General features: G+C 37.8%; 1 protein-coding gene across 1 annotated transcript in view; it reads right to left on the bottom strand.

The window, feature by feature from the left end:
- The window catches only part of LRP1B (LDL receptor related protein 1B), a 353,740-nt gene that overhangs the window by 162,792 nt on the left and 176,231 nt on the right, over window positions 1–14,717 (bottom strand). The window contains exons 31-35 of the mRNA XM_048484494.1: window positions 14,136–14,265; window positions 10,291–10,417; window positions 10,032–10,183; window positions 9,626–9,750; window positions 7,200–7,571 (exon numbers count right to left, since the gene is read on the bottom strand). Of these exons, the coding sequence (XP_048340451.1) occupies window positions 7,200–7,571; window positions 9,626–9,750; window positions 10,032–10,183; window positions 10,291–10,417; window positions 14,136–14,265 (906 nt within the window). The remainder of the gene's footprint in view (window positions 1–7,199; window positions 7,572–9,625; window positions 9,751–10,031; window positions 10,184–10,290; window positions 10,418–14,135; window positions 14,266–14,717) is intronic.

Genomic DNA, 14,717 nt, shown 5'->3' with positions numbered 1-14,717 from the left:
AGATCTTATGTCTAATCTTTCTTTTATATTTTTGAAATTTTACAGTTTTGCATTGTTTGACATATTTCTGCTACTTTTTCAATTACTTGTAATTTTTATAATTATCCTATTGCATTATTTATGAGCTACTTCATGCTATTTCATTACATTGTTTTATACAATGCAATTCTCCTTGAGTTCTGGTGGAAAATGTATTTTATATTATTATTATATTATAAACATTTTAAAAAATTGAAAAGGGGCAATATAACACTTTAGCAATAATAAACCTCTTGTATGTAAATGAGGAAACAACAGTTATAACCAGAGCAGTTTAGCTGTTTCACTTTTCTTATTAGAGCTGATCACGTCAGGCAGGCCATCTTAATCAGAGTAGATACAATCCATACAGTAAGACAATATATTACAGTCTGGGTGTAGAGTAACTGTTTTCAGTATTTAGTTTTCTATAAAACAAAGAAGCAGCTGATTAGTGTTGCGGGTGGTATATTCATAGATGATTTGCGCCCTCTTGGATATGATTACATATTTATGTAATCAATATGCAGAGTACCCCTTTCCACTGAACCTTGGTCAGTGACAACCAACTTGCTAAATCTGGGGACAGCTCTGGCCCACACTATGACAGTACATGGTTCTTTGCTTTTTCCCGTTTGAGAGGATGGAAATAGTTCACCGCACTAGGAGATAATAAAGAGGCACACTCAGAGATATCACCAGGAAAGGGATTACTCTTACTGCTTGCTCAAAACAACTCCAGCCATTAAGAATCAAGCGTTTTGATCTCTGTGAAACTTCAGCCTGTGGTATGTTGCTTGATCATGTTACAGATGGAGAGAATGCTGTATTCTATTACATTGTACATTACAAAATAATTGCAAAGTGAAAAACAAACTGAAACCAAGAAAAAAGCTGTAACATTCGAGTAGAAAATTCCAGCTTTAATCCACACGCTTTAATTCAAGTAGAAAATTCCAGCTTTAATCCTGGTATAAACATTCAGCGGTGAAATAATACACAACTACCCCAGTTATATAAATTTCTATTTAAATGTATAGTTTGCATAGGTGTAATACTATCCCTTCTCACACCCCAATGTATGATTTTTAACTAGTGGCCTCCCCAATACTATTATACAGAGTTATGGTTATTGATGCTTAACGTGTTTTATTATCTCTTCTAAAGACAGGCAGAAGATCAAATTAACTTTCTTTCTCTCCTGTTTTGCCAGTCTAAAACATTACTTAAGTATGCATCTACTATTTTCTCTCGGGGGGGGGGGGGCACACACAAACAACCACCTATTTTCCTATCCTGAAATGTATAAACAATATTTTCCTGAATTGTCATGTGCAAGAATTCTTTTGCCTCATAAAAAAAAACTTTTGCAACCATTACTTTTTTAAAAAAAATATATACAATTTAAACGGAAACCAGGGAATTGAAAAAATCATATCAATTCCTCATTGTTCAGCAATGAATTTAATTTGAAAATATGAACTTAGCATATATGATATTTAATGGTGTTAAGTTAAACTGCTCTTATTATTTATGGTGTTTGCGCTTTGTCAGTTACTGATATCCTTGTGAATTCTAAATCTTTCTTCAGTGAACTAGTAACATGTTAGATAACAGGTTGTTTATACACTGTAAATCTACTTTCAGTGAGCTGGAAATGTGTTAGATAATGGGTTGTTTATGAGTTGCAAATCTGTTCAGTGAACTGAAAATTTGTCAGATAATGGACTGTTTATGAATTCTAAATCAATATTCAGTGAGTTGGAACTCTGTTTGATAATGGCTTATATGTGAGTAGTAAATCTATTTCCAGTGAACTGGAAACATACTAGATAATGGGTTGTTTCTAAGTAGTAAATCTGTATTCAGTGAGCTGAGAACATATTAGATAATGGGATGCTTGTGAGCTGTAAATTTTTAGTGAACTGGAAACCATTTTAATACAGGCCTCCTTACAGGCTACATTTTGGATTCAATACATAGCTTTGGGCCACAATTTAATTTCTGAAAGGTAGCAATTTTTCAACAAATTGTTTTTTTTAAAACAGATATTATATTGAAATTGGAAAAATAAACTGTCAAGAAACTGGGGGAAGGGGGGAGGTATGCATACTTCACTAGTTACAAGCTCAGCCACAGAAAAACAGAAAGGGCCCTCAGGCCACAGATAACAGCAAGTGCAGGTGTGACCTTGGCTCCAGCCCATCAATGCCAGGCCCAGGTGAGAGCCAGGCCTGACACACTTCTCTATGTGTTTCTTGTGTTTCAAAACTTTGCTTCAGGATTTGGGGCCTAGTAAAATTATAGAAAGCTTCTCTCTGGGAACGTATTGACTTGCGGTTTCAAGAGAGATAAAACATGAGATGGGATCAGGCACAGGTACAGATGAGATCATGGGGCCTAGGAATTTCAAGGTCAGGGACCAGGAGGGAATTTTGCATTCACATTCCATCTCATTAGTGAGGGGGAGGAGAGGGGGGATTTTTGATTTCGTATAATAGCTGCAGAAGTATGTGATCATGTATCTTAGCCATACACCTGATTGGTCGACCAACATCAGACTAGCTGCTTGGTAGCCTGGCATAAAGAAATATTATTTATTCTAGTTTGTACCTTTAAGTCAGACCCTTCCAGACACATATCCTTTAGGTTATCCTTTTGTCTGATTTGGGCCTTGTGTGGCCAGAATACCTGCTCTTGGAATTTTTACTCAGAACCTTTACCTGGACTCAAGGGGGGATTCCACATGGTACAAATATAATGGGTTGACAAAGGGAAATAGCCTGTTTTGGGGAAGAACCTTGCATAGGTTCCTTCGCAAAGGGGGATTGACCTGCAATATTTTCCTTAACCATTTTTTTTAAAAAAGCCAAAATCCTTTTGAAAAATCCCAGGTTGAACCCGCTACTGAAAGAATGGCATGGGCACCAAACCACTTTATTTTTCCTACCTTGCCACCCGTTCTCCTGCCTTATGTAATGTCAATTTCGTTTCTGCTGAATTGCCGACTGGTGTGGTAGCCCACCATTTAAGAAATGTCCCCCAAGCATGTTTTCTATCCTTGGCAGTGACTGTGAGACCATTTCTCCCAGATGTGTACAGCAACAAATTCACAACAAATGGGGCTGTTGTAAGCAATGACCCCGTTTCCCTTTTTTTTTAAAAAAAAATTGGGTGCTCAGAGCATGTAGCTAGGCAGATGCATGCCTTTGGATGTATATGGGACATATTGCTTTGTTCCCTTTTTGGACAGATTTTATTGTTCTGTATATCACAACACTAAGGGAGGGGGAGTTGCATGCTTCATGTTTACATATGTCATGGTTCCAATGCCATAAACCTTTCTTCCACACTGTAAAAATCAGGAGGGAGGTCTTGCTTGGGCTCTGAGGGTTGGTTGGAATAGCTCCTCCAGCAATTGGAACTGTTCCCTTAGCAGAGGGTGGAAGCAGACAGAAGGGGGACTGTGGTGATGGAACAGCCAATCAGAACACAGGAAAAACAGGATGTTTGCACCTGTGCATTTGAACTGTTAAAAAAAATAACAGATTCATGTGAAGGGGCAGAAAGAAAACGGATTGTTTCCTTCATGGAAAATGACCACCCACAAAAATAATGAATGTAACCTTTATGCTTGTGGAATCCACTTGTATTTCGTTGCGGTTAAATAATATCTGGGACAGAGGACCAAAAAGACTGTAAGGGAGCCCATTCCTGAAGGGATGGTAGATGGGCTATGGACTCTTCCAAAGAGCCGTAGGGAGCAAGAAAATAGGTAAGTGTCTCTGACCATGCTGAAAGGCCCCTAAGCATCCCATTGAGCTGCACCACCCTTTTTACTGTTGTAAGTCTATGCTAGCAAAAGGAAGCAATCCTGGGCTGAAAGGTCACAGCAAGCTGACTAAAGTCAGCTCCACCTCTGGAAATGGCAACATTGATGCCAGCTGCTGGTGTGACAGACAGGTTAGGTGCAGTCTCTCCCTAGGATGAGCCAATAGGTTAGTGAAAAGTTAGTGAAAAAAGTTCAAAACAGCTGTCACGAAAGTGGATGAGAGTAATTGAAGAGTTGAGGGTGTCTGGTAGCTTCAAGATTACTTGGCTTCAAGATTACTGGGCATTAGGAATTTCTCTCCCAGGCTGGCCCTAGACAAATCTGAAAGAGACTCTAACAGTTCTGTTGTGGAGCTTCTGTTAAACAACACAGATGTTGTGCTCTTGGAAAAAGTAGCAAAAATTATTTTACAAGTGACAGAACTTTCTAAGTAATGTATATTGCTATATACAATCTTTCTGTCTGTGTTTTGAATGTACTCTTGATTTGTACTTTATAAATGTCTGGTAACGCTCTAGAGCAGGGGTAGGGAACCTGCGGCTCTCCAGATGTTCAGGATTCTGAATTCCCCAGCCCTACCAGCATGGCCAATTGTGTGCTGACAGAAACTGATAGAATTATAGTTCTAGTATCTGGAGCCACCTACTCTAGAAACAGGGGTAGGAACCTCTGCGGCTCTCAGATGTTCAGGAACTACAATTCCCATCAGCCCCTACCAGCATGGCCAATTGGCCATGCTGACAGGCTGATAGGGTGTAGTTCTAATTTATCCTGGAAAACAAGTTCTCTAAACTAACCTAAATGCCTAATAAAGGTTGTTGTTGTTGTTGTTGTTGTTGTTGTTGTTGTTGTTGTTGAAATATATCATTCCCCATGTGTTGCTCTGAACCTGTGGGAGAGAGGTTGTGGAGGGTGATAGGCAATCTGGGAGTGAAAAAGGTGCATCACATTTGAATTGGGGGGCTTCAGGATAACCCCCAGGTCTACATTGGCTGCAGCTACATATGTAGTTTTGGAACTGAACTTGAAAAGATCCTACCTCACAGGACTGATTTATTGGCTAATACCCAGTAGGGCTAGAGAATTGGTTGCTTAGTCAGCTGAGGGTTAGTCCGAGGGGATGATGGTGACTTGTTACTCTGGGCAGTGAAGATTCACTCTCCAACTTTGTGTTTTGTTTTGTCCTGACTTGTCAGTATATCTTGACAGCTTATATTAAGGTATAGTAACAACATGTTGGAAACCACTTTGTTCTAGATACTTTAATCAATTATTGAATGTAGTTTGCATGACATTTTAGAGAGCAGAAAGATGATTAAAAACATCTTCTGTGCACCAAAATCATGCAGTGGAATTAAGGTCAGTTTTCTTATCTTCCTATTGCAGCTGGGGATCTGACATTCAGAGATAGTGATTGTCTAAAGCCACCAAATGAATATGACAGGGGCAATGTTTTCCATTCTATTTTAGTCTCAGCTACTATGTTAAAATAAATGGAAACCTAGTGGTAACTTAGAGTAGAAAATAAAAAAGTCAAGCATATGATTTTGTGGACTTAAGATCATATATTCATACGTATCATCATTATTGTCTCTCTGCTGCATCCATAAGAAATCACTGAGGCATTGATCTGTACTTTTCAACGTGTACACAATTCTCAGCTGTTCTGCTACTTATCCATACAGGAAAAGCAAACATGCCACAATAAAATTATAATCTGAAGTATTGTGCTTCAAGTTGGTTTAAAATTCTAACAGCCCACTCCAGAGTGGAGCGACTGAGGTGACTCCTGGAGAAGGCACGGGCCTATGCTTACAGATTCCCCCTACCTAGGGAACTTACCCCAGCAAAGGGGCAAATACATTGCCAGCATAGCAAGGTCATGACAGAGACATTTCTTGGGTGGAACCAACCTTAGTTGGTTTCTATGCCAGGTTTGCGGCCATTTACACCACAGCCTTGGTTCTTGGACTTATGCTACCCTTTTGGCAGTCCTGCATAAGTCCATTAAGCCTTATAAAGGGCTTCTGTGTGTTTTTGTGTGTTTTCTTCACCCTCCACGTGCCACCAAAAAGCCCTCTGGAGGTTTAAACCTGGATCTCCAAAATCTTCCTTATTTGCAGGACTGCCTCTCACTCTGTCCTCTGCCACGATAGTTTCACTTATGTCAACAGGATTTTCTGAGGGTGCTAGCCTGAAAATGGGCAAAACCAACAACTGTCTGAATATATGCTTTTTCTTTATGACCTTCACAGTGGCGTAGCGCCAAGGGGGAAGGGTGGGGCCGATGCACCAGGCATGCACCAGTGCAGAGGCATGGTAGGGACATGGTGGGGACGTTCTGGGGCAGGCGGGGGCACGGCAGGGGAGCAGGACACAGGCAGGACCCAGGCACAGTTCCCCCTCACTCTGCCCCTTGACCTTCACCTTTCAGAATGGTCTGCCCAAGAAGGTCAAAACGGCTGCCATTCTTCTGGCTTAGAAGAAAAAGGTGCACTTTGAAGAGTTTTTTTTAAAAAGGTGTCTTGAGTAGAAATAAGGTGTTCTAAGGATGTCTTGGGAAAAAGGCTGTGAAGAGTGCCTTCCCAGGGCACCTTTTTTGCCATTCTCAGGACATCTTATTTCAACTGTGTAACTGACCACATATTGATTGAAATCCACATATCTGTAAAGAATCTGTAATCCTTATTGCTGACATTTTTTCTTATAATAAAATGAAGTAACAATGAATTAAAACAGACTGTATATATTTTAAGATATTTGAATCCATTATTGTAGATTTCACAGCTGCCAGATCTTTAGCTGGTTGTTGGCCTTCATTACAATTCGAGCCTCACCCAGAAGCCTAGGAAGTTGTAATGTATCGGCGTAGTATTCGTGCGGATCTATTATTATTATTATTATTATTATTATTATTATTATTATTATTATATCATCATCATCATCATCATCATCATCATCATCATCATCATCATCATCATCATCATCAATTCGATTTAATAAACCGCCCACTCCTTTTAATTCATTGTTTGTGTGTGATGTACACCACCATGAGCCCTATGGGGGAGGGCAGTCTAAAAATGTAATAAATAAATAAATATGTACCTAATTCTAGTGCATTCCACCAGTTCAAAGTAATATATACATAGTTCTCCCTTCTTCATTTTCTCCTCTCAACAATCCTATCAATTAGAGGAAGATGCAAGAGGGTAACTGGTCCAAGGTTATCAGAACAAAGGAAATTTGATGATGGGTCTACAAGATCCAAATACAATTTCCCCACACAGGCTCTAACTTTTAAAAAGGGGTTTCACAACAGGTAAAAAGTTAAACAAAAACAATTACTTACTTTCAACCACAACTTTTATGCCAGACCAGTCATCGTTAATAAGTTGTATGTTCCCAAAATGTGCATCACTGAAGAAGATTCTGTTGGTACCTCTTTCTTTTAGGCTGTAGTCAAAAGCAAGTGCTATCACATTTTTGAAATACTCTGGATTTTCATAAGGTTGCACTGGTGAATTTAAATTAGTTTCATCTGAAAGATGTATACTTTTTAATATTGTTCTTCCTGAGTAAAGCAAGTAGCCATCATGTCTCAGACATGTAACTCCATCCTCTGCCAGATAACCATGTGCACAAGCACATGTTCTCTGCGCATTTCCCCGATAGAGGCAAAGTTGTTGACACCCGCCATTGTTCTTGGCACAAATACTGGTTCCTGTAGAGGAAATATATATATATATATATATTTATAATTAAATAATTCTGGTTTTTGTAAACTATAACATTTTACTGATTTTGAATATTCTTCAACTCATTTCATATATTTTATTAAATTTAATTAAATTTAATTACAGTATTAGTTAATAAATGTGGTATCCAATAATAAAAGATTTCAGATATTTTAGAGCAGTCATTAATGATTGCTGTTAGAAATAATTCACCTATATGTTTAGTGAATTTCTAGTTTTAAATAGTAGTGCCTACTAGCTAGTTTGATTCGATAAATAAGGATTTTAGAGAAAGAAGATAATTAATTTAATGTAACCGGATGCACTAAAGTTCTATCATTTAATATAGAGGACCATTCCCAGCACTGGAAAAATAAATCTAGAGTTGTCCACTATCTATTCATGCTATTAGTAAATTTATCTCTTTATCATCTGTTTATAAAGAAAACAATGTAAGAGGTATTTGAATTACTTTCCTTCAAACAGCAGTCTAAACTATTCTTGTGAGGAATGCTCTATCATGATTACATTTAATCAGCAGATAATGTCAGCTTTTGTTTGTTGCAGAACCTCCATCTCCAGGCGGGTGCTGGCAGAGCCCTGTCTCTAGGTAGGGGCTGGCAGGTCAGAGGTGAGGGGGTGGACCTTGGGGAGGTGTGGCCATGCCCCTAGGTGTGGGTGGGGGCATGGCCCCATCCCGAGCCCCACCCCCTAACCCATCCCATTAAAAAATTATACCTACGTCTCTGGGAGTCAGAATTCCTACATAAAATATTTTAAAACTATACTTGATATAAAAGTTGGTTAAGAACAGAATTAGAAAAGCTCTATTGAGACTATTGCTATAGGCTTCTGAAACCAGTCAGACTTTTCTGTCATACTTTTTTATAGTCATTATATGCACCTATCAGTCAAAACAACCAGTGTATTTACCAAAAGCCCCTAATGATAGGAGGTGATTCAATTCCACAGACATGTGACTGACTACAATTGTATATGTTAACTTCAAGGACATGTGGGGGGCATGTAATTTACTCCTCCTTCAGTGTTTCTTCTTTCCCTTTCCCAAAAGTCCTATAAGAGGCACCTTACTTTCCCATATATTCCCCCTGGCCATATTCTCTTTTGCTTCATCCTCCTCAGCTACATTGGGTTCCTACAGGGTTCTTTTTGCTGTAGCTGGTCCCTCCAATCAAATTGGTCAGTGCAGGAGCATAATTTCCAGACATCACTTCCAGACTGACTTTCATGAGGTGGCAGCTACAGCACAGTGGCAAGCAGCTGTGTGGTTGAATATCACCCAGTGATTGCTGCCAGGCCTGGCCCCTCTCTAAAACAGTCCTGGAGAGTGGTTGTGGTGGGTTTTCTGGGCTGTATGGCCGTGGTCTGGTGGGTCTTGTTCCTAATGTTTCGCCTGCATCTGTGGCTGGCATCTTCAGAGGAGTATCACAGAGGGAAGTCGGTTATACACTACGTAACATACCATGGCCACACAGCCTGGAAAACCCACCACAACCAATTGAATCCGGCTGTGAAAGCCTTCGACAATACATAGTCCTGGAGAGGTCCTATCTGTCCTCCTGCTTTTTACTAACATAAACCAAGGCTAAAACATTGATAACATTGTTGTGGCTACCTAGCAACAGTTACTGAGGACATTCATTTCTTGAAGCTACAGGTTATTCTTGAATTTACAGGTTGTGAGGATTTTAAACACAGAGAATGATATAGTCATTTCATTGTTAAATTAAAAAACAATATATTTTGTTGAATGCACCTTTTCTCTGTTTTTGGCCTGAGTACAATATCTGTCAGTAACTGTCATTCTACCACTTCTTAAATATTTCTAGAATCAATGGGATACTATTTAATTTCTTTTAAAGCATGTTAATTGATTGTTTTAAGTAGTGGCTATTTACCCATTCTCTAGAAAATTAAATCGTACTTTCTTACACAATATATAGTCTACATTGCTTTCCACACATAAAAAATGACAGTGTAATAGAATAAGTTGTAGACAACATCCTGAGTGAGAGTTTACCTTTCTCACGCCCTCTGTTGAAGATCTTCACTTCCTTCAAGTTTATTCCTAGCCCAGTCCTCATGGAAACAGCCTCTGTAGCATCATTTTTGTGGCCTCGTCTGATAGACCCATTTGCATGAGCTCTGCCAAAACAAAACAAAAGTTGAACGTATCTGACCCAAAATTCTCAATTAAAATCAAGCAAGTGATTAAAATACAGAAAGCACCTGGCCTATGAAAAAACACATACTTTTGACTGTGAAATTTAGCTTTGACTATCAAAAGTGACTTTTCTCTGGAAATTATATAGCTTTGTGAGATCCTTTCAGTGACCTTGCTAAACAATGGCTAATACTACAAGGGTGAAGCATCTGGCACAAAAATAACATTTTGAGACTCAAATACTTATGGAAAAATAAATTACCTGTCAGACCAGTAAATATAAGCCCCGAAGACTGCCACTGAAAACATATCCACATTGTTTCCTGACAGCACAATCTCCCGATTCCTTCCATTCTCAAGGTCAATTCTTTCTATCTTGTCCATTCGAGCATCACACCAGTATAATTTATTTTCCTAAGAATCAATTGAGAAGTAATCTCCAACTATTTTATATCTTTATAAAATAGGATAATATTTCTTAAATGCATTCATATAACATAATGGTTAAACTCTTAACTAACCTCATGGTCAATAGAAATTCCATTAGGCCACGATATCCCATTGCCTACGAGAATTATCTTCTGAGATCCATCTAAACGAGCCCTGGCTATACAGGGCGTCTGCCCCCATTCTGTCCAGAATAAATATCTAGAATGTAAACATTCATAATAAATTCTTAATTTACTTGAAACAGATGAGTTTATACAAGGAAGGCATCTAATAAGCAAATGGAGAAACTAAGACATAATACGATTGAAATCCAGCTCATACTAAAACTCTTGAAAAAACAAATAGATATCAAAATAAAAATTATGACTGTTCAAAGAATAATTAGCCAAACTGACACGCATAAATTATTTATATTTCAACAGGCAGATACACACACACATACACACGGTGTTTTTCATCTTACACTAACTTCTAATTTGTTCTCAGGCTTAATTCAAGGTACTGCCATTAACCTTCAATACAGTTTAGGACCAGCATATCTTAAGGATCCCAACTCCCAAATTAACCTGCGAAACTGCTACAGCCAACTTCTGAAAGCCTCCTTCAAATGTCTTCTTTTAAATATTAATTTAAATCCTAATTATGTAATATAACAGCATCAACAATATAACATCAAATAAATATTATAATTTTACAAACATTAGTGCTTCCATTCAGTCAAGTACCATACTGATAGTCGTACAATATATCAAAGCAATCTTCATTCTATATATCTTGTCCAAATTCACATAAGATAGAATTTTATGCTGAACTTTATCATGCCAACATGGAATAAACATTGACAGTTTCTCCACAAATTTGTCAGGAATGGCAGCTCTTTAGATCTCCTATAATATTTTATCATTATTAATTTTATCATTAATGATACTTTTCATATTTCAAATATAATTATTTCATATTCAACAGATCATGTTTTTTCCAGTCTCACTGCTATACACATTTTAATTGTTGTTAGAAGTACAAGATCTATCACTTCCAAACAGCATAACAATATTACCTTAGCACCAAATAGAAGCAAATATCCCATCAGATTATATATTTCCCCAATAATCAGGCCCAGAATATTTTGAGCAATGATTAGTTCCAAAAATATGCATTGATTTAAGCACCCCAACTCTTGCCTCAATAAGTGGAATAGATCCTTGGTAAATGGTGAGGCCTAAAGATAGTGCCAGGATTGTATTTTCAAGCTTTCTCTCGAAGTCACTGAAATAATTTTTGACCATATCTTTTCCTATATCCAATCCCTCTCAGTTTGTCATATTTCTTGCCCCATATCCTTCCCATATTTTGTCACAAAAATACTGATAAATTCATTCAGATTGAGTAACACCAAGTCAGAGATTCTTTAATAACATGAACAAGCCTACATCAGACTTTCAAAATCGGTAATACCTCTCAAACTCATTCCATCTCTCAACAATGAAAAAACCCTATATGGCAGGATAGTAAATACTGAAACAGCAATGGTCTTTCCTTCATAATTAGCTCAACAATTTCATCATCTGTAAACAAGGGCCAACTCTGAAAAAAGTCTTCTAATATAATTAATGTGTACTTCTTCCATTGTGAAACACCCCCTACAACAGAAGAATCCAGCATTCTTACAAGGATGTTAAAAGTGATAAGCCAGAACTTAGAATATTTTTTATATTTTCCCAAAAATGAGATTGTGTCTTGTACTCAGACAACCTTGAACTTTTTTGCTTTCTTAGAACCAACCAAGGTACCTATAACAGATGACCAAAGAATGCCTGCAATGCAAGGTTATATTTTCCCATTACAAACCAATCACCCATATCTGACAATCTTGCTGCTTTACAGTATAGAACAATATTAAGAATATTTCAATCACTTTTTCCTATTAGCTTATACAAGGACTTCTTGGTTGTAGCACTAAAATTATGGAACTCCCTCCCCAGGGATATTCATCTCTCCATTTATCATTGTCTTCTGACACTGTGAGGAGTTTTTTGAAATTCTTTCCTTCCCTATGTTTCAACTGATGTCTATGTATTTCATATGTGTATTTTTTGTTTTAGTTTTAATTGGTTTTATGATGTATTTTAATGCTTTTTAATTCTTGTTTGTATTTTACACATGTTTGCATGTTACACACATATCCTGTGATCCTCTTTATTTTGTTATAGTTACTTTGTTGAATTTATATGAAGTTAGTACTAGATAACATATAGAGGCTTTTTAAAAATAGATGATTCACTGAACTGTTCACACTTTGAAACAGCCTCTTTGTGGGTAATTTTCTTTGCTCTCTTACTAGTTACAACACAGTGCCTTCCCTTTGTAATGTATTGGCAGAAAAGCAAGCATAAATGACGTAAATAGATTAATTAAATATTTTCAAGACAAAAGATTTTTAATGAATTTTTAATGAAAAATTTCTTTCATGTTTTTGAATATAAGAAACTTCCATTATTCCTTCCTTGTTATAATACATTTCAATGAAATCCAAAAGTTAAAATTAATACTCAAATGTTACCATTAATTATTGTGTTATCATCATGTTACATAACTTAGATTATCAGCAATGGAAACTGTGAACAAGATTCAAAAGCATGACTAGGATTTCATCTACTCACTGGTGTATATTGTACAATGGCAATAATTTGCAACAAGACAATTCTGTTGCAAATAAATGCAATAGTGTATAAATAGTACTTTATCCATTGATGTATGGATGCATTCTAGTTATTTTTTTCATATGTTTCTGGAAGACCAGTCATTCATGCCACTTATTTTGAAAAGAAAGGGCTATTCCAAAGTAGTTTTCTGATATGGTATGGGAGTCTTGAATTCAAAGGGGGAACAAATCTGGTGAGTATACTCATGCATTTGAACAAGTCTAAAATGATCTTTTGAAATTGTTTTGAAGAAATAAAAAGGATGCTAGAATAATTTGTTTATAGGCTATATAAAAAACCTGTAAGGTAGGCAAAGTGATGCTGATTGAAAGGCAGCCCAATCCAGAAGAGGGAGAGTAACACATCCAGGGATGGAGTGGTGAAGGCAGCACCATGCCATCTCCAAAGGGGCTTCAGGTAACACAGAAAGGAGGGAAATTGAAAAACCCCTCCTGCCATCTCAAAAGTTTTATTGTGGCTTCTCGATGTTCAGGAAGGAGCCTCATCAGTTCTTCTACCAGCATGGCCAATTGGCCATGCTGACAGAGGCTGATGGAATTGCAGTTCCTGAACATCTGAGAGTCAGAGGTTCCCTACCCTGCCCTGGCCCAGGGTAGGAACCTCTTGGCTCTCAGATGGTGAGGAACACAATTCCCATCAGCCCTACCAGCATGGCCAATTGGCCATGCTGACAGAAACTGATGGGAATTACAGTTCAGGTATCCTGAAACACTATTGCATAAAAATACTTATGTCACACTTTTCCAATGGCATAAGTTTCAGCGGGGTGGGTGGGGGTGGTGTCATTTCTGGACTGAAACCCGGGTGGAATCAGACTCAAGTCAGCTCCACACCTGGGAATGTCCCAGCCTATCCCCTGATGCATTAGTGTGCTCTTGGATGCTGGGGTAACTCCTGGGCAGTGGTCACTTCTGGGTTTGGGTGCTGTGGAGCAGTGTGGTACCTCCACATGAGCATCTTTGCTCTCTCCACCAGTGTAGGTGCCCCTGTGTAGGTGTGCGCAAAAGTGCGACTGTCACAAGCCATTTGCCCCCTCATCTGGATTGGGACCTAAAGCTTAAAGAAAGCAACTTAATTGACTGATGAGGGATCTTCTACCTTTAGATCAACCACTGTATCACATGTCAGTTCAAGCTTTGGTTTGCTTTTTCAAACATTATAATCAATTGCATGCTTGCCAGTGATCAAGTTACCCTTTTTCTGGGTGCACAGCTATAGATCTTGGCTGGTCAAGGTCTTGAGATATAACTACGTATCGAAAAGAACCATTGAGCCTAGATACTTCAATAAAGTTGAAGCCATGATCCGTCCAGTATATATTTCCTGGGGAGAGAAACACACACACATTCATTTCTGAAAACATAAGCAATTTCTTTTAAGAATTCTAAGTCTTAAAAGCATACAGTAATTTTTTTTGCTGTCAAGTCTCAGCTGACCTATGGCAACCATGTGAGGTTTTCAAGGCAAGAGGTGTTCAGAGGTAGTTTGCCACTGCCTGTCTCTTCATCATGATCTTGATATTTTGTGGAGGATACAACCTTGCTAAGTTTCTAAGACTTCTTTATTAACACATGAAATAAATATTAATGATCAATGGTATATTTCCTGGGGAGAGAAACACACACACATTCATTTCTGAAAACATTTCTGCTAAGTTTCTAAGACTTCTTTATTAACACATGAAATAAATATTAATGATCAATGGTATATTAAAATGTCTGCTTAGCAATCTGACTCAAAACTAAATTCATAGTTGAAACAAATATATTATAAGA

Source organism: Sphaerodactylus townsendi, linkage group LG02, assembly GCF_021028975.2.
Source record: "Sphaerodactylus townsendi isolate TG3544 linkage group LG02, MPM_Stown_v2.3, whole genome shotgun sequence".
Lineage (NCBI taxonomy): Eukaryota > Metazoa > Chordata > Lepidosauria > Squamata > Sphaerodactylidae > Sphaerodactylus > Sphaerodactylus townsendi.
This window is presented reverse-complemented; position numbering and strand designations above follow the sequence as displayed.